The sequence below is a fragment of the Mercenaria mercenaria genome, chromosome 10 (genome assembly GCF_021730395.1).
Source record: "Mercenaria mercenaria strain notata chromosome 10, MADL_Memer_1, whole genome shotgun sequence".
Taxonomy (NCBI): domain Eukaryota; kingdom Metazoa; phylum Mollusca; class Bivalvia; order Venerida; family Veneridae; genus Mercenaria; species Mercenaria mercenaria.
Genome location: NC_069370.1, coordinates 19213783 through 19232492, shown reverse-complemented (window position 1 = coordinate 19232492; position 18710 = coordinate 19213783). Strand labels below are relative to the sequence as shown.

Genomic DNA, 18710 nt, shown 5'->3' with positions numbered 1-18710 from the left:
TTATTTTCTTTTAATACAAAGAAGTGCAGACCCCCTTTTCTTTATCCCTTTTTCCCGGGTAAAATTTTTAAAAGGGGCTGGTTCCTCATGATCGTTTAAATTTTGGGGAATACCATATATTTTTCGAAAGGGGGTTCACTGAAAATTTTTTTGACCCGATAGCGAAAAAGTGCAGACCATGATCGACTACAGGAATATGCGGTGATTTTGGTTTGCACTGGTCGCCAAAGGGCAGGTCAATTGCCGCCCGCAGGCTAAAGGGTAAAAATGCAGCTTTTTATTTTGAAAAAAAAAAAAAATCACATTTTATATTCCTGCCCCGTGATTGTTAGGTTTTTTCCTATTTTTTTCCCCAAAAAATTTGGGCCCCTTTGGGGCTGTGGTTTTCCCCTTTCCCTTTTAGTTATATAAGAAACCTTAAAAAAACTTCATGTCAGAAGTGCCCGGGGTCAAATTTAAAAAAAATTTGTATGGTCCCTAGGGATATGTAGTGGGGAAATTTTTAAAAAAAAAAAAAACTTCTTTGGGAAAAAAAATTTTGGGTTTATTTAAGATAGGGTTTAAACAAACGGGGTTTTAGGTGGGCCATTTACTAAGGTTTTTCCGAATGGTCGAAAAAAGGTTTGCCAAAGAAAGATTAGAAAAATTTTTTTTATAACAAAAAAAAGGGTCTCAAAAATTTTGCCTTAATTTTAAAAAAATTTATTACAGGTTTTTAGGTGAACCTCCCTAAGGGTTTTTCCACGTTATAAAATTTTCAATATTTTACATACAAAGGAAAGTGACACCCTCCCCTTTTGGGGGCCAAACATTTCCAGGGAAAAAAGTCGAAACATGAGAGGAAGTCAAAATTTCGACTTACATTACTGGAAATTTTTTGGGTTAATAAAAAAAACCAAAATGGGGGGTACATGTAATGTATTAAAAATTTAAAGGGCCCGGCCAAGATTAGGACCTTGGTAAATTTGGGGGGGCCCCAGGGGGAAAAAGGGTTTGGGTTTTTGTTAAAAAAATATTTCCCCCCGTATTTCAACCGATGAAGTCGGAAAAGATTTCAATCCCCGTTTAAACCCTTTTCAAGGGTCACAAGACCCTTTTAAAAGTACGAACAACAAGATCGGGTACCTAGGGTATCTCTAGAAGTGAGCACAATTCCAAGAAGGTGATTGGAGAGTGTTCAAACTTGGAAAATTTCATTATTTTGACATATCTGGTAGGTTTCTAGAATTGTTAGTTTAAACAATATTACTTTCTGCACAGTTATATGTATATACATGTACATTTTTATTACAGCATTATCAACAGGATTAAGAAGTAAATCAAGAGACTTTTTCAAATTTCTATCCTGTAAAACAAAAAAAATGGCCCCCCCCCCCCCAACCCCCCCAAATTTTTAAATTTTTAAAACCGGGATAACATAAAAATTTTAGGAGGGAAAAAAAATTTCTAACAAAATGAGGGGCAGTAAATAAAACAATGTGATAAGTTTTTCCCAATTGCCTTGGGCAAAATAATAATTTTTTTTCATAGTGTAAGGTTTAAACTGTACATTTCGATGAAACATTTTTCTGCGATGTGCAGTTTGATTAATCCCTGATACATGTATTTCAAATTAAGAAATGTTTTCCCATAAAGAAGAATGCTTAGATTTTTTTGTTGTATTTATTGGGTCTGAAGCAAGTTTTCTAAAGACAGTATACTTTGATGAGATTTTTGCCTTCAAAAAGTCCTACTATGCTGACTTTAATGACGAATTAAAGAAAAACATTTTCAGTATTACTTAAAAATATATCAGATATTAGATCAACTAGATGATTTATCATTTATTAGTGCCAAGTTTTTATGCGGATAAATGGCGTTAACTCATGACTTCCAGTGTAATAAGCGTGCAGAACTACTTGAAGGTGTGGATACTGCTTAAAGTAGTTCTGAGTATAGAAAAAGGCAGAAATGAAAATTTAAAAAATCATACAATGTAATTGTTTATCGTACAATGTAGTTTTAAGCTACTATCCAGTAATCACTTCATGCAATGTGTTGAGTACATCAGCATCTATTTGTTAAGAAGAATTCCACTGAATGTGTTCATTCTATAGATGTCTTCAAGAAGCCTGTTGTTGGAACTTCCTGCTGTACATTTTACCCAGACCTGTTCTCCTGATTTCACTCTTAATATTGCTCCTACTGAACAGCAGGTACCGTGGTCCTTGTCGTAATTAGAAGCTTTCGCAATCACGTTACCTGCATACACCATACCAATGTAAGAATATTTTCCATAATATGTACAAATATGGACAGTAAACTGGTACATCCCGTCGACAGGTGCTGTGAAGATTCCTGTGGAGGTGTCGTATCCGGATCCCTCGTTTGTTAACGCACTGTCAAACACAATGATCTGGTTGTCCTTAGCAAGGTTTGTTTCTGTCACGTGATGTGCATAAAATGCGACGGAAGGCCAAGTCAGTTTCTCTGCATATGAAATTATAGAAATGTATTTCACCAATAAAATTGTTTTAGAGCTTTATCCTTATTGCAGTTTGCAAAAGAAAACAAAACTACCGATGAAAAGGTGGACTTCAATTTAATCTAATTATATTGTTAAAAAGAACTGATTAATTGGTTAACTGGTTTATACCAAAAATTGTTTTTAATGCTAAACTGAATCTGTTAAGGCATATAAATTGCAATAAAACTGGAATGAATACAGTTACAAATATTATTAAAACTTCAGCCAAAAACACAATGTCATGTCATATTTCATACGTCAATCCGATTAACACTTTCATGAATGTGAAATATTGTAAAATTCACATCGTCTTCTCATCTATAAAAGAATCTTTACCTTTGAGTTCAGAAAGACTGTTTCTTTCATTCTCCATGGAGTTCGTGAAATTCGTTCGTAGTTCCTCAAATGTATTTTTGAAAAAATCTGAAAACCGGAAATTAAAGAGATAACTCACCTTTATCATCATATACTTGTAAAATATATTCAATGTAGCTATTATAGTTGGATTCATCTGACTTATTTTTTTTTATTTCTCGATGTTGCAGCAAAAAATACAAAGTAAATTATATTCATTATTAAAGTCGTAACAGATGGTAGTAGGGTTATTTTGAATCTTGAAGTTACAAGTTTATTTAATTTTTAAAGTATTATAATCTTAATGTATTTTCTTTATTAAATAATAATGAGTGTGAGTTTAATTTTACAAAATTATAAAAAAACACGTTTATGTGTCAGTAATTTTCTAACATATTACTACGATACATAACATCTTGTACACTTTAGAAGAAGCAAATACATGTAGAAACATGCAGTCCAAATTGCAGTTTGAGAAAACAATGCAAAATATACGCGATCGAAAAGGATTTTGAGAACATATTTAAAACTGATCATTGTGTTTTGAAAAATAAAAAAAATCCATTTGGCATCTTTCATTTCTTTAACATGATATATTCTAAATACTTTTTTAAAGGTACTTAAAATGAATGTTGAGGAAAATCTCTGATACTGAAAACTTTAATTATAAGCCCATATGGCTGTTCATATAGTAAAATATTATCTTCATCATGGGGCTGCAGAAATTGTTCGTTCCTATATAATTAAAAAATGAGTTTTGTCCCATACGATGGATATCTAAAATATTCTCAAAAAGTTGCCCCTTCAAGTTATGTGGAATTTCAACGCTGAGACATTATTGCAAATGTATCAAAATGGAGATGGTTACTTTTTAAAAGCGTTTAACTGTTTGAAAGTGTGGCCCCTTTATGCAGCCCTTTTTCGACAGAATTCAATGTATATATATTAGTAAACTGACAATTGTTTTGTTGAGTAATATTCATGCTTTAGATGCTGTTCATTTTTTTTCTGTGTGATCGAAACAACGCTTTCTTTCAATGATTTGGTGTTGTTCGATTTTTTTTTCTCAAAATGAAAGGTAAAGCATAAAAAAGCTACACTTCATGAATTAGTGTTCATAAGTAACATAATAGATCAATACCTTCTCTCTTCTCTAAGTCCTTTGCCTTTTGTTCCATTTGTCCTGTAAAGTTATTTCTCAAATCTTCAAATCTGTCGGTGATATGGGCAACTGTCATCTGTATCTCGTTTAAAGTGTTCAAAGCAGATTCTTGAGTTTTCTTTATCTCAGTTTCAATGTTTTCAACTTTAATTTCCGTGCGGATCATCTTTTCTAAAGTCTGTTCTTCGTAAGCAAATTTGGAACATACCGGTTCTTTTGCCGAAGAAATATTGAAACTGTATATTAGAACCCAAAGAACACACGCATAAACTGCGGAGAACAACATTTCGTTTTACACTACTGAAAACCAGTGTGCAAATAAATTTTTGCTTTCATTGATTTCTGTATTTATACCTGCCAAACATCAAGTGTTGTTCATGAAAACAAGGGTTATTCAAAAAATAGTGTTAATAGACCAGCTTCATTTTACATTTCACGATTAATTTCACTCCTTTGAAATCTTTTATATTATCCCCCTTTTTCAGAAGAACAGTTTCTGTTCTGCTAGTAATTAGCACTTGTAAATGACGTAACGCTAGCAAAAAATCAAAAATGATAATCAAATCGATGTACGGTGGTCAGTATGTCTGTCAATGCTAATTTAATGAATTCAAATGTATAATAAATGGAAGACGATATCATATTATGCTAATTTTTCAAGTCAAACGTATTGCTTTATGAAAGATTAATTTGCATATTTCAATATCCTTAGACATCACAGAAAACCATTGCAGAAATGTTTAGAATAAGTTCATGCCCGTATGTCCCTTAACTTTGTTTTCTTGCACTTCGTCGTTGAAGTGACACTTTTCATTGTACTGTGTTACGCCAATCCATCTGATTTTTAAATACATTATATTGTACCTATCTTGTGATAATGTAGTTATATTACATATCGAAGCCTTAAAGATAATGAAAAAAAAAACTCTCTGGCATTTCATTTAGTCCACGGCCAATTGTAATCCCGCTCGAAAGTAGTTGAGAAATATAGCCACATATACCAAATTATTTTTTGGTCTAAGACAAAAACAATATGTATGTATCTCTTCTGGGGACCGCGACTGGATCCGGAAATGACTCATCAATATGGCGACTGATTACGAAAATAAAACTGCTGATTAATTTCTGAACAAATTCAGTAAAAGTGCTTATAATATCGAATATCATGTCATTAAACAAGCCAATGGGACATTTCAAATATCTATATTTGCACTTTTTCAGGGAACAATATATTCAATTTATTTTAACTGTTAAATTTGTACCCCACTTTACAATGCATTTTTACACGTTGCTTCTACCTCTTGATATTAACTATTTTCGACTATTCTTATAGTGTTGAATTTGAAATAAGTTAATTTCCGAAAGTTAAAAGAAATATAACATATAATAAGGGAATATATGTTACCAATATCTGATTTTAATAAGTACCTAGAAGGAAAGAAATTTGAATGCAGTAAAAATCAATGTCGGAACAAGTAGTTGTCTATGCTCTTATTACAAGATTATGTGCAAACTACATGCATTGTTTACAAGTTCATTTTGATTAGATTTAAGCATGATCAAGACGATTAAGCCAGTAGAAGTTTAACAGATCGTTTCTAATTAATGCAAGTGTTAAATTCATGATAGTCTTCCTAATTATTCTGAATTACTTGTTAATTGTATTCATTAAGGCTTGACATCAACACTGAAAATGTTCTACTTAATTCGTCTTCAGCCCGGCGATAACAAAGCTATCTACAAACAGTATTATTCATTACTCCTGCATTTAAAACGTTCTGAGTTTAATATGGGCTTTCCGCAATTACGTTTAGCTAATTGCAGCAGGAAGGGCATCAGGGGCGTGGGGTAGTCATTTCATTGCCTTTTTTCATCATTCCTTCTCTGCAACTGAAAGTATTTCTCAAAAGATCCGATATATGATATACTCTGCAACGCCTCTTTAAACCGTAACACTGCATGTATAGTTTAGAACATGATAAATACATGAACAAAGTAAAGCGTATAGACAGAAAGCTCAAAACGTAAAATAAAGGAAAGACCGAAGTGCGGCAACGCCTTGGAACGGTCAGTTCTAAAACAACGCTGGTGTGCTTAAAATAGTATTTTGAAAACAATGCTCACACTATATATCCCAACCATATTCCAATGTGATAGAACAGTAGACATATAAGTAAGTCGTCGACTGCTGAATATCTTATTCACGAAAGGGAAACTAAAGGCACGTTATGTGAAAACAAAAATGTTTGGGTAAATATCTACATGAAAAACCTCTGGTCCTTTAGTTTTATGGAGTTCGTTTAATATTATCACAACAGAATTTCGCTTAAACTGGTGCTAAAGGGCGTAAGGGTATTTCACCTTTCTAAATCTCTCATGAACAAACTTAATCAACCGAGTCTTCTATTATTTTGATTAGATGAGTTCTATTCTTTTAAGAGATCTTCTTGAAGCTTTTAACAAACCATTTGCCTATGTTCTCCATGCCGTTGTAGAAAGCAGAACAACAGCAGAATATTATTAAGGATCCTACGAATCCGGAAAGCAAAAGCATATCAAAGCAGCTCAGTATTAATGGGCTTTTAGAACTATCATGGCGTCGTCCACCTGTCTTTCGTAAGACACGATCAAATAGGAAAATCTAGCATCCAGCTGACAATGGACTAAACAAAATGCAATATATCTCGAAATAAATGGGTCAAAACCGCATATGATAAAACATTTCATCATTTTACCAAATACATTTCGGACAATTTCCATTGAATTTGATAAATAACTATTGTTTTGATGCACTGAATTGTATTGCTTGGGTAAATTAGTGTACTTAAATCAATTTCAAGTATGGAGATACATGTATGTCAATCCCAAGCGATGCAGTATTATAGTCTAGATTTAATAACTGTACCTCCCTGGCATAAAAATGTCAACTTTTCGAGCAACAACTGATTGTCCGTATTTGAAAACATCATCAAGAATGCGTGAATTATTGTTGATATAGTAACCACAGGTGAATGTGTATAACGTTTTCCAAATCATACGAAAAATATCTGCGACAAGCTAGGCAGAAATAGTTCTCACGGATTACTTATTACATCTCGAAAAAATGCATTCCCTAACCGGACATCAATGTTGTTCAATAAGGAGAGGGTTTGACAAACTGCTTACATGGTTATATAAACAAATAGCAATATGAAAAAGGGAAAAGGCTTAATTGAAATTAAATGCATAAAAACGCGTTTAATTTAAGCAATTCCTTTGTCATTAGATTATTAGGTAAGTAGGTATAAAGAGTAAAGAAAATCATATGAAACATTAACAGCACACCTTGTAATTGTTGGATTTCAATTTTTCTAGGAATGTTTTTTTTTCAGAGTTTGCATATACTTTGTCGCAATATCGTTTCACGCGGAGTAAAATATCAGTTAGGCATGAAGTTATACCGTAACGATAAAATAAATTAGTATTGGTAGATGTAAAAGGGTTAAATTATCTATGAAACGAGCTTAATGTGACTGTATATGCAATTAAGAAATCCATCATAATCTTACTGATCATCTATGCGAACTTCGAAAATACAAACTTCAGGGATGTGATTAGAGGCCAAATCCTATTCATTAGAAGGACTCAAGGTGTAGGTTTAACTACTATAAATTTCTTTATGTAAAACGTAAATATACTGTAGGCATTAAACGACGATGACATCATAGACCACCTAGTATACTGAACTAAAACGTACATAGAGAAATCTTCTGATGATTCCTTTCGTAGATTTCTTTAACTCAGGTTTACGGGGAGGTATGTATTAATTGGATTTATCAATTTTAATAGGAGAATCTGCACTATAAAATAGTTTACGTTTTAAAGCTGTTATATCATTAGAAACAACATTGTTAAGATTGCATTATGTAACAATTTTTTTTCTATTGATTTTGCGTTCTGACTACATTGTCGGGGCGTTAAGCCGATCTGACACACTCATACAGATAACAAGGGTATATAGATATATTTAATTATGTTATTTGACTATGGAAGTGATAGAGTATTAGACAATTTGTATTTTTAATCGAGCATACTGTGCCATTTAACAGAAATTTGCTCACTTAATACCGTTATTTAGTCATTTTCGGCATTTTCTGATATTTATAGATATTTTTTATTTTAAGCATAGTTAATTCCATATTATTTTTCATAAAAATGTTGTATCTGTTAGAATAAGCATAACCTTCACTAAATATATCAGTTTTACAATCATAACATAGTTTTCAAAGACGTTATCACCTGTAATTATTCAGCAGTCATACATTTTCTGTCTTTCTTATTTTCTCTTTAGCTGCCATATTTATGACGTCATAACTTTTTCCAGTCGCGTGTCTGGAAAGAGATACATGGGAAATTACTTTAACACACTTCAATCTACAATGTAGTATAGGTCTCTATATTTCTCAATATTTTTCTCACGGCGGCCCATATTCCCACAAATCGACGTGTACTAATTGTTTAGTTCTTTTTGATTTTGAGGTTACAAATAATATTTTTTTAGTTACTCAAAATTTCAAAGGAATTTTAATAATAGTTATAAAAAGATATCTTGGAATTTTGGTAAGTACTATTAAATGATTCTCTGATTTTCTTTCTGTGAAAATAAAACAGCACTTATTTTTTCTGGAGGAGACAAACAACAACAAAATTGTATCTTCATATTCGCATATATATCTCGCTCTAGAAATAAAGGATTTGGATCATATTATAATTAGGCCTGACCGTATAACTGTAAAACCCATAATTTGTTTTGATGATATGAGCAAAATCTGTTTCTCAGTTGTACTGCCGTTTGATTTTTTTTTCTAGATAGTGGGCATTGATAAATTGAGATAAGCATGCATTCCTGTGACACCCATGAAATATAAAGAAAAAAAAATATATGCAATCTATATTATAATTTGTTCTGCACACATTTACGTTTTCAATATGTTTAATACACTTCATTTTAGACAAGCCCCCAAAACACAAAGGAATCTATAACATATCCGCTTCTGCAACAAGCACTCTTCTTACACCAATAAAAACTCCGCTGGAAACTCCACATTCATGCTACGGTAGATAGTGCAGTTGCGGGTGGAGTGGACGAATTACTTTTATTAACTAACTTTGTTAGAGCAACACTTGAACAATATAAAACCAAACGCCTTGGTTAAAATATTATATATATAATACACTGCAAAACACTTATATAGTACATTACAGAAGGTGTTTTACTCTGGGTGATTATAATTAAATTGCAATCGATTTGTTTAAATGCATCAAATTAGTATACATTTTTGTTCAAAACAAAAAATGTGGCAGTCACATTATAAACGAAGGCCTTATAAGGTTAATATGTTATGGACATTGATCATACCTGTTCAATGAATTCCATATGTAATGACATATTAATCATTTCATTAGACTTAATTTTTTTTGATTTCAAAAGAACATGGACAGTTATATCAATTTTGAATGCCCCCTTTAGAGACAAATCTATATGACTCGCCCAAGAAGATGTGATATTTTTACAGCAATCAAACTCAGTGTTGCAGATGATACATTCAAGAAGTTGCAAACTGATTTATCTAGTGATCTGAACATTTCAAAGACAGAGCATTGATAAATGTATAGAATTTTGAACAAAGGCAGTTTTATTTTAACACAAGTTATTTATTGTGAATAACGCAAATGAATACCGCAATCGTGACTCTAGCATCGTTTCTTCAACTGACATTAATCTAATATTTACATTTATGTTCACGTTTTATTTTGTTTATGTGCTTCTGAAAGAAAAAAGTTAATAGAATTTTTGTTTGCATAAGCTACATACAAGCTTTTCGTTGTTTTTAGTTTTTAGAAATGCACGACATGCTGACAATGCAATCTTTTTTTAGAGAACAAACTTTAACTCCTCTATGTTCTTTTTGCACAACGTCCTGGAAGTCCATATTCTTAATGCGGAAAGACTCCAGAACACACAGTGATTTAGGAGGACCCCACCCACCGTATATTGTACATCATCAATGTGAGAATGATTGAATTGGACATTGTTTGTCCAAAGAAGTATAAAATTTATTTTTATAGCTCTTTGGTTTGTCCCAGAATTATTAGTAGCTGTAAAATGAAATGATTTATTATTATACAAATATAAACCCTTTTAAAAGTAAAATGAAATAATTTATTATATACTAATATTAAACTCTTTAAGTTATAAAACGTAACTGTAAATTGAAGATATTTATCATATATTAATAGGGAATCGATCCTACGGTATCGATCCCTCTACGGTAACATGCGATATACCGAATGAGATATATAATATCGAACAAGTAAAATTTTGATGCAGAGCATCAAGTCGTCGGAGAGCTGTCGGATAATATTTTGAAGATTGGATTGAAACAAAAGGTAATAAAGCTATAACTGCTATTGCGGTGCATTGCATGCCGTTGAAAGGCTGAAAAACGTCGCATCCTTGATGAAAGTTACCCCAAAACCCTCTTACCATCTAAATCTTTTTTCTTTGTTTACAAAACACACGCTAAGCCTCGTTCTGAAATCCAAGCGCAAGCATCCTCACGAATAAGAACGAAAATTTACTACGGCAAATATTTTTCACATTTTCAAACAATGAATGCAAAAGATTTCTTGTAACCCAAACATTTCGACAAATTATATTATATGTCTTCAAATGAAAGGCTCATAGTTTGACAATAAAAACTAAAAAAATCACGAAATTTATAGACTATTTTTCACAAAATGTGCCCTTAGACTGTGTTACTTCCCTTGTCTTACATGCGCACATGTAGATTTATTTTTCGTCTGGAAATCTCTAGCAGTCGTAATTAATTACGGCAGAATAGGATGGGGATAAGTTCTTTTTACTTTTTTCCTATTTTCCTAAGAGTGCTATCTTTTGAAATAATAAAAATCTTATTCAGTTTTTAGCTCCTTATTCCTTTAAGTAAGCATTTCATTACTGCCTTATTTTTTTTTATTTACAGTATCATTATATTATTGTCACATTTTAATAACTACTCTATACCAGTGGCAGAATCCTGAAGCGTATTAAATATAGTCGCCGGTTCCTATTCAGATCAAAGCCTTGAGACATCTGGTGGTTGCGGGTTTTGGTAGATTTATTTTCTGTTTAAATGGTAACTGTTGTGTACCTCAATGTCTTTCATTTACAGCTAGGATAAAGCAGAGAACATCTACATTTTGTGTATTAAAAATGTCATGTCACCTGTACAAAATGTAACTTTATGAAACAAGAAATTATCAGTAAAACCGATGGATGCTCTCCGAAATATGCATTATTACATATTAAAAGAACTAAAGTGGAATTCACTGACGATAACTGCACTATAGTTTACTCATGTTGAGTAATCAAATGACAGTAACTCATCTGAACGAAACATGAAAATAATATGTGCATCTCCTATTGAGAGTGAAGTTTCAAGGAATTCCAGTCAGTGGTTGCTAAGGAATACTCCGGACAAGAAATTGTACAATAGTAAACCTGATCTGTTGGTTACACTCTATTGGTAACAAAGCAAATGCCAATCTATAAATATACATGTAGGAGAAACAAATACAAATGTGCCTCATATCTAACATCTGCCTGACCTTACATAAACTTATCTAAATTGCTAGTTGGAAATTAGTGATGTAACCATGGGCTGGAATACCTTATCATTCAATTTGATAGATCTAAATGGTCAGTGTGAATGGATACAAGTTGAATTAGAACTGCTTGATCATTGATAATTCATCCGCACTATTCATGAATAGGACTATTTTGTTTAGCACATGAACATCCTTTTGGTGTGATTAGAAATAAAATAAAGATGCTATATGATTGTCAGAAATACACTTGTAAGTTTGGTAGATAAGTTAACCCGCAACCAAAAATGTGTCCTTCCGGCACGTGCACAGAACGTCTGACTTAGGATTTTTTTGGAAGAATACACTTTTTCCTTGCGCCTTATAAGCGTCCTTATAACTTGTCCGAACCGCAACGTCTTGCAGATCAGTACAAATATAGGCAGTGTTGCTTTTATTTCAAAACCTACCTTTAAAATGATACGGAATCGATGCTGTCATTAGACAGTTCTTTTCAAATCTTATGGGATTATTTCCTTAATAGATAATCATTGAACAATTTCAATAACTTACCAAGTATCCTTTGAAAAGTATTGCAACCAAGCAAAATAATTGCAGACTCGGTTTGACTGAGTCTGTTCATGAGATGAGAGGTAATGGAAAGTGCAACACCCCTCGCGTTTAACTAGTTCGTTACACAGAAATTGAATGCAGTATAAGATCCCAGAATATAACAACACTGAATCAAAGTACTTGGAGACTTTCACAACTGAAAAGTACGTTCAGTACGTTTGTAATGAAGATTCTGACGTAAAATTTAGTTTTATACACTTTACCACACACACGCACGCACGCACGCACGCACACTTCCTAAATGAAAGCTATTTCTAAAGTATATAGCCTAAAGACTGATAGTCAGCCAGAATTGCGTTAATTGATGGTTGAATATTTTACTTTATCAATATTTGCCATTTAGGGCAAGTTCGCAAAGGTTTAGCAGAAGTCGTGCTTAGCTGTTTCTGCATACGAATGAAATATTTCCATCTTAACCCTAATTATGCTGGAAACGATTTATTCTGCCTTTGCGACCAGTGTACATCATGATCAGCCTACACATCTGCACTGTTCACCATTCAGTCAGTATTTTTTTGGTAAGCACCCCTTTTAACAGTTAATAGTACTGTCCAAATTGAAAGCTGGACAAGTTTATTATAGAAATTTTGCAGGGTAAGGGTTAAACTATAGCTAGAGCGGAATGCAAAGGAAAGTAATGTCTTGCATAATTCATAGTATATGGGGATTCAAACGCGCAACCTTGGTACTCGCCAAAAACTTAGCTATAGGTTAAAGGTCAGTAATTCAAATCCTTCTTTGTTTCATATAAAAAACGACAACTTCAGGTCGTCTTTACGTATCTTTAGAGAAATCATTTTTTCCTACACCTATTTTTTATGAAAGTTCTATCACAAATTAACGAAAAAATGAAAAGAAAATAGGGGGTTATGTAGTTCCTAGTTGAATGCCAGTCAGTTGTGGTCTGCTACCCTAAAAATGGCGCATATTTGCTCTCCTCCGCGCAATAAACACCTACTTCCGGTTTCGATCTGCAAAACTTGCCATGTAGGGTGTATGAACATGAAAACTGTCTCATTTCATGCAGAATGTATTCTAGTAGTGAAAAATGGTGATTAAAGCACTCGTTCTACATGTATTTGCGCAAAAAATGGGAAAATTAGGATCTATTTATTATGGACTTCTTTCGACTTCACCGCGGAAGCACATTTTCCTACACCACGGAAGCACATTTTCGACCGAATTACTGACCTTATTCCTATAAGAAATGTTTCTTATCAAATTTTACACAATTTTCATCTCTATTTTCAAGAAAGATGTAATACCAAACATATTGCCAAGTTTCATTGTGAAATTTCGAGATTTTAGAGAAATATAGACATTTAATAGAAGCCACCCCTACCAATTTACTGGGCTAAATTTTGGCCCTATGGTCCTTTTATTGTATATATTGGTAAAAGTTTCATTTGTTTGCATTATTTTTCACTTGGATTCTGAAATATCATTCATTCCGTCATGAATAAGACCCAGAAGGATGCATTTTGTGCGTATTCTGACATTCTGGAGACAAAATATTGGCTTTTTAATCCCAGAAATCGCTTCTGAAAATTCAAAATTATTCAAATTTCACTATTATTTTGCATTTGAAAACACTCTTTTATATCATATACAACCGATCTATGACTATTAAGACTAACTGCGATGTGTTTCGAGAAAAGTCTTATTTCAGCTCTTATACCAGTGTGTGAAAATGGTAGGATGCAAATGCAAAAATACATGATACAGTAATGTTTATTATTAAATGTTTTCTAGTTGTTTTCTTTTTCAAGGAGACATTAAAGAGTGAATCAAAGCAGGTATTATATGACACTTGGTGTTTGTGTTTTTATGTAAATAACAACTGCATTTCTTGACTAACAAGTGTCTTTGTAAATGACTTGTCAAGGATATTCTTAAGACTGTCCTAGTGGTTTATATTCAGGATTGTTTGTTCTTGTACTTTTGTACCACATCACTTTAAATCCATTGCAGGAACGGACGGGCTTGACACTTCATAACATACAATCATATATAAAGCTTTTAAGATATAAGAATTAAAAAGATATTCATTTCATAAATCAAAACAGCATTTTTTTGCAATTGTGTTCAAACGTTACATTTTGGCAGATTTATTTCATTCAATGTGTCATGTCTGTTCTATACTTGGAAAGAACGGTCTCATTGTGTTTTCTTTAAAGGCTGCCATCTCAGTTTGTCGACTGAAGGCTTTAGATTCTTAACCGATTCCTAATTTGACCACCTCATATCAAAATATTCATAAATCCATTTATAAGTTACAATTCCTAAAAACATTGAAAATGCCTAAGAGAATTGATCTATCAAAATGGCTATATCGCTATTCCGTAGCACGAGTTCATTGGCTTATGCTAAATATTGTCTGTATTGTTACTAAGCAATCAGTTTTTGAAAAAAAAATTATTTACTTTCTACAATAAACTGTTTGAAAAAGTTAATTCATATATGTAACCAAAATGAAGATTGTATGTTTTCTCAAATTTTGAAGACAAAAATTCAAGGTTGAAAAAATATTTTTAGAATCCGACAGTTTTCTAATATCATTTTATCAAGGGATGTAGTCAGTGTAAGTCAGGGACCAAATATAATGTCCTGAGTTATTACTCCTGTTTTCATTGTTGTAACTTTACAGAATTTTGCCCCAAGAGAACAAACTGCTCAGGTCCCACACAGATATTTCATTTATCGAACATGTATTTCTAATCTTGAACCACAACAACGGAGTGACACTACTTGGGTAACAAATATCATTGACACAACTTCCTGTCTGAGTTTTCTCAAAATGAATAGAAAATTCCGACTGCTGTATAATTTTTTTTTGTTACATGAAGTGTAACCCTTACCCTGCTAAATTTCTATAATGAACTTGTCCATCTTTTAATTTGGACAGTACCATTAACTGTTAAAAGGGGTGCATACCATAAAGATACTGACTGAATGGCAAACAGTGCAGATCATGATCAGACTGCACGGATGTGCAGGCTGATCTTGATCTGTACTGGTCGCAAAGGCAGAATCAATCGTGTCCAGCTTGATAAGGGTTAGCTTCATATTGTTTGCCTTTGTGCTTTTTTTCTACTGTTTATGTATACATGATAGAAAGATTATATGTTGTATTCCCCTACAAATGAGCTTTGATATAAAGATTTAAGAATTGCATATTTCTTTGTTTTATTTTTAAAGAAATGGTTACTGTATGTTGTACAACATTGCAGTTATAGTTGCTCAACAGAGCTTGACAATTTCATGGTGAGCTTTTGTGAGCTTACTCACTGGATGTATATATGTATAGGTCCAGGTCAAGATGAGGTACCTTGGTTAGCCATAGAGGGACAAAGTTGGTGACAGTTCAGTGTTCACATTTAAAGTATTAGCAGTATTTCAACCATGATTAAGTCTGAAATGATTTCAACACAGTTCAAACCCTATGGCAAGGGGTCACAGGACCGGGTAACGATTGGAGAGTGTTCGAACTTGGAAAATTTCATAAGTTTGACATATCTGGAAAGTTTCCAACATTGTTAGTTTAAACAATATTTATTTGAATATATTTATATGTATATACATTTTCATTACAGCAGTTAACATAATATATCAACAGGTTTAAGAAGTAAATCAAGAAACTTTTTTAATCATAGCAACAACAAACTTACATAAAATTATAAACATTTTAGGAGAAAACAAACACTAATTATGCGCTGAAACCAGTAAGAAAAAGTGTGATAAGTTATTCAATTGTATCTCACAATAATGATTAATTTCATAATAAGATAATATTTTTCTGAGTTTTAGTTCATGCTTAAGATAGTTCTGCACATCCCAATCAAACATTTTTTTCCGCGATGTACAGTTTGATTAAACCCTGATACATGTATTTTAAATTAAGAAACTTTATGGCTTTAAAAAAAGAATGCTTTTTAGCTGTATTTAATGGGCCTTAAGCAAGTTTTCATAAAGACAGTATACTTTGATGAGATTTTTGCCTTAAAAAGTCCTACTATGTTGACATTAATGACAGATTTTAAGAGCTGATATAACATTACTTGAAAATGTTTCACATGTGTAAATATTTGTGTTACTATATTTCATCTTTAGACAAAGTAGTTACCTATATCAGATATTAGATAAACTATATCAGATATTAGATAAACTAGATTTGTCTTTTATTAGTGCAATTGTTAGTGTTATAATATAGTTTCAAGCTACTACACAATATTCACTTCTTGCAATGTGTTGAGTACATTAGCATCTATTTGTTAAGCAGAATTCCACTAAATGTGTTCTTTTGATAGCTGTCTGTACTAAGCCTGTAGTTACCACCTCCATATGTACATTTTACCCAGACCTGTTCTCCTGATTTCACTCTCGCTATTGCTCCTACTGAACTGCAGGTATTGCCGTCCTTGTCGTAATTAGCAGTATTCGCAATCACGCTACCTGCACACACCAAGCCAATGAGAGAATATTTTCCAGAATGTGTACAAATATGGACAGTAAATTGGTACATCCCCCCGACAGGTGCTGTGAAGATACCCGTGGAAGCGTCGTATCCGAATCCTTCGTTTGTCAGCGGAATGTTAAACACAATGATCTTGCCCTCTTATCAAGGGCTGTATCTGTCACGTGGAATGCATAAAATGCAACGGAAGGCCAAGTCAGTTTCTCTGCATATGATATTATAGAAAAGTATTTAACCAATAAAATTATTTTAGAGCTTTATCCTTATTGTAGTTTGCAGAAGGCAACAAAGGCGAACTTCAGTTTAATATAGTTATGATATTGTTAAAAAGAAATAATTAATTGCTTTACTGGTATATACTAAAATTTGTTCTTTTAATGCTAAACTGAATCTGTTAAGGCATATAAATTGCAATAAAACTGGAATGAATACAGTTACAAATTTTATTAAAACTTCAGCCAACAACACAATGTCAAGTCATATTTTATACATTAATCCGATTAACACTTTCATGAATGTGAAATATTGTGAAATTCACATCGTCCTCTCATCTATAAAAGAGTCATTACCTTTGAGTTCAGAAAGACTGTTTCTTTCATTCTCCATGTCGTTCGTGAAATTCGCTCGTAGTTCCTCAAATGTATTTTTGAAAAAATCTGAAAACAGGAAATTAAAGAAATTACCTTTATTATCATATACCTGTAAAATATATTCAATGTAGCTATTATGGTTAGATTCATCAGATTTGAGACACTTAACTTTTTCTTTACTTCTTCTCGATGTTGCAGCAAAAAATACAAAGTAAATTATATTCATTACTAAAGTCGCAACAGATGGTAGTAGGGTTATTTTGAATCTTGAAGTTACAAGTTTATTTAATTTTTAAAATATTATAATCTTAATGTATTTTCTTTATTAAATAATAATGAGTATGAGTTTAATTTTACAAAATTATATAAAAAACAACGTGTTTGTGTCATTAATTTTCTAACATATTACTACGATACATAGCATCTTGTACACTTCAGAAGAAACAAATACATGTAGAAACATGCAGTCTAAATTGCAGTTTGAGAAAACAATGCAAAATATACGCGATCAAAAAGGATTTTGAGAACATATTTAAAACTGATCATTGTGTTTTGAAAAATAAAAAAGTTCCATTTGGCATCTTTAATTTTCTTTAACATGATGTATTCTAAATATTCAGCCAACAACACAATGTCAAGTCATATTTTATACATTAATCCGATTAACACTTTCATGAATGTGAAATATTGTGAAATTCACATCGTCCTCTCATCTATAAAAGAGTCATTACCTTTGAGTTCAGAAAGACTGTTTCTTTCATTCTCCATGTCGTTCGTGAAATTCGTTCGTAGTTCATCAAATGTATTTTTGAAAAAATCTGAAACCGGAAATTAAAGAGATAACTCCCCTTTATTATTATTTATTTGTAAAATGTATTCAAAATAGATTTTACAGTTAGATTCACCAGATTTCAACATTTGCGACTTTAATTATTTTTTTAACTTCTCGATGTCGGAGCAAAAAAATATAAAGTAAATTCATAATTATTAAAGTCACAACAGATCGTAGGTTGGTGGGGGGGGGGGGCGGTATTTTGCATTTTGAAGTTACGTGTATATTAATTAATCTTTAAAAAATTATAATCCTAGTGTATTATATTCATTAGATAATAATGAGTATGAGTTTAATTGTACAAAATTATAAAAAAACAACACGAGTTTGTGTCAGTAACTCCCTATCTATTTTTTTCAAAGGTATTTAAATAAATGTTGAGGAAAATCTCTGAAACTGAAAACTTTAATTATAAGCCCGACTTTAAAAATATGTATGACTATTCATTCAGTAAAATATTATCTTCATCTTGGAGCTGCAGAAATTGTTCGTTCCTAAATAATTAAAAATATGTTTTGCTTAAGGTTTAGGAG

At 32.2% G+C, this 18710-nt stretch overlaps 1 protein-coding gene across 5 annotated transcripts in view; it reads right to left on the bottom strand.

Annotated features, from left to right (window-relative positions):
• Window positions 1-1545: 1545 nt before the first annotated feature.
• The window catches only part of LOC123559718 (complement C1q and tumor necrosis factor-related protein 9A-like), a 33451-nt gene continuing 16286 nt past the window's right edge, over window positions 1546-18710 (bottom strand). Inside the window, exons 2-5 of one of the 5 annotated variants that reach the window (XM_053552408.1) lie at window positions 18077-18163; window positions 17325-17411; window positions 2843-2929; window positions 1619-2469 (exon numbers count right to left, since the gene is read on the bottom strand). In XM_053552408.1, the coding sequence (XP_053408383.1) occupies window positions 2054-2469; window positions 2843-2929; window positions 17325-17411; window positions 18077-18163 (677 nt within the window). In that variant the 3' untranslated portion in view covers window positions 1619-2053. Of the gene's footprint in view, window positions 2470-2842; window positions 2930-4001; window positions 4348-17324; window positions 17412-18076; window positions 18164-18710 lie in introns of those variants that run through there. The other 4 variants (XM_045351765.2, XM_053552410.1, XM_053552409.1 and 1 more) reach the window with 4 other exon arrangements.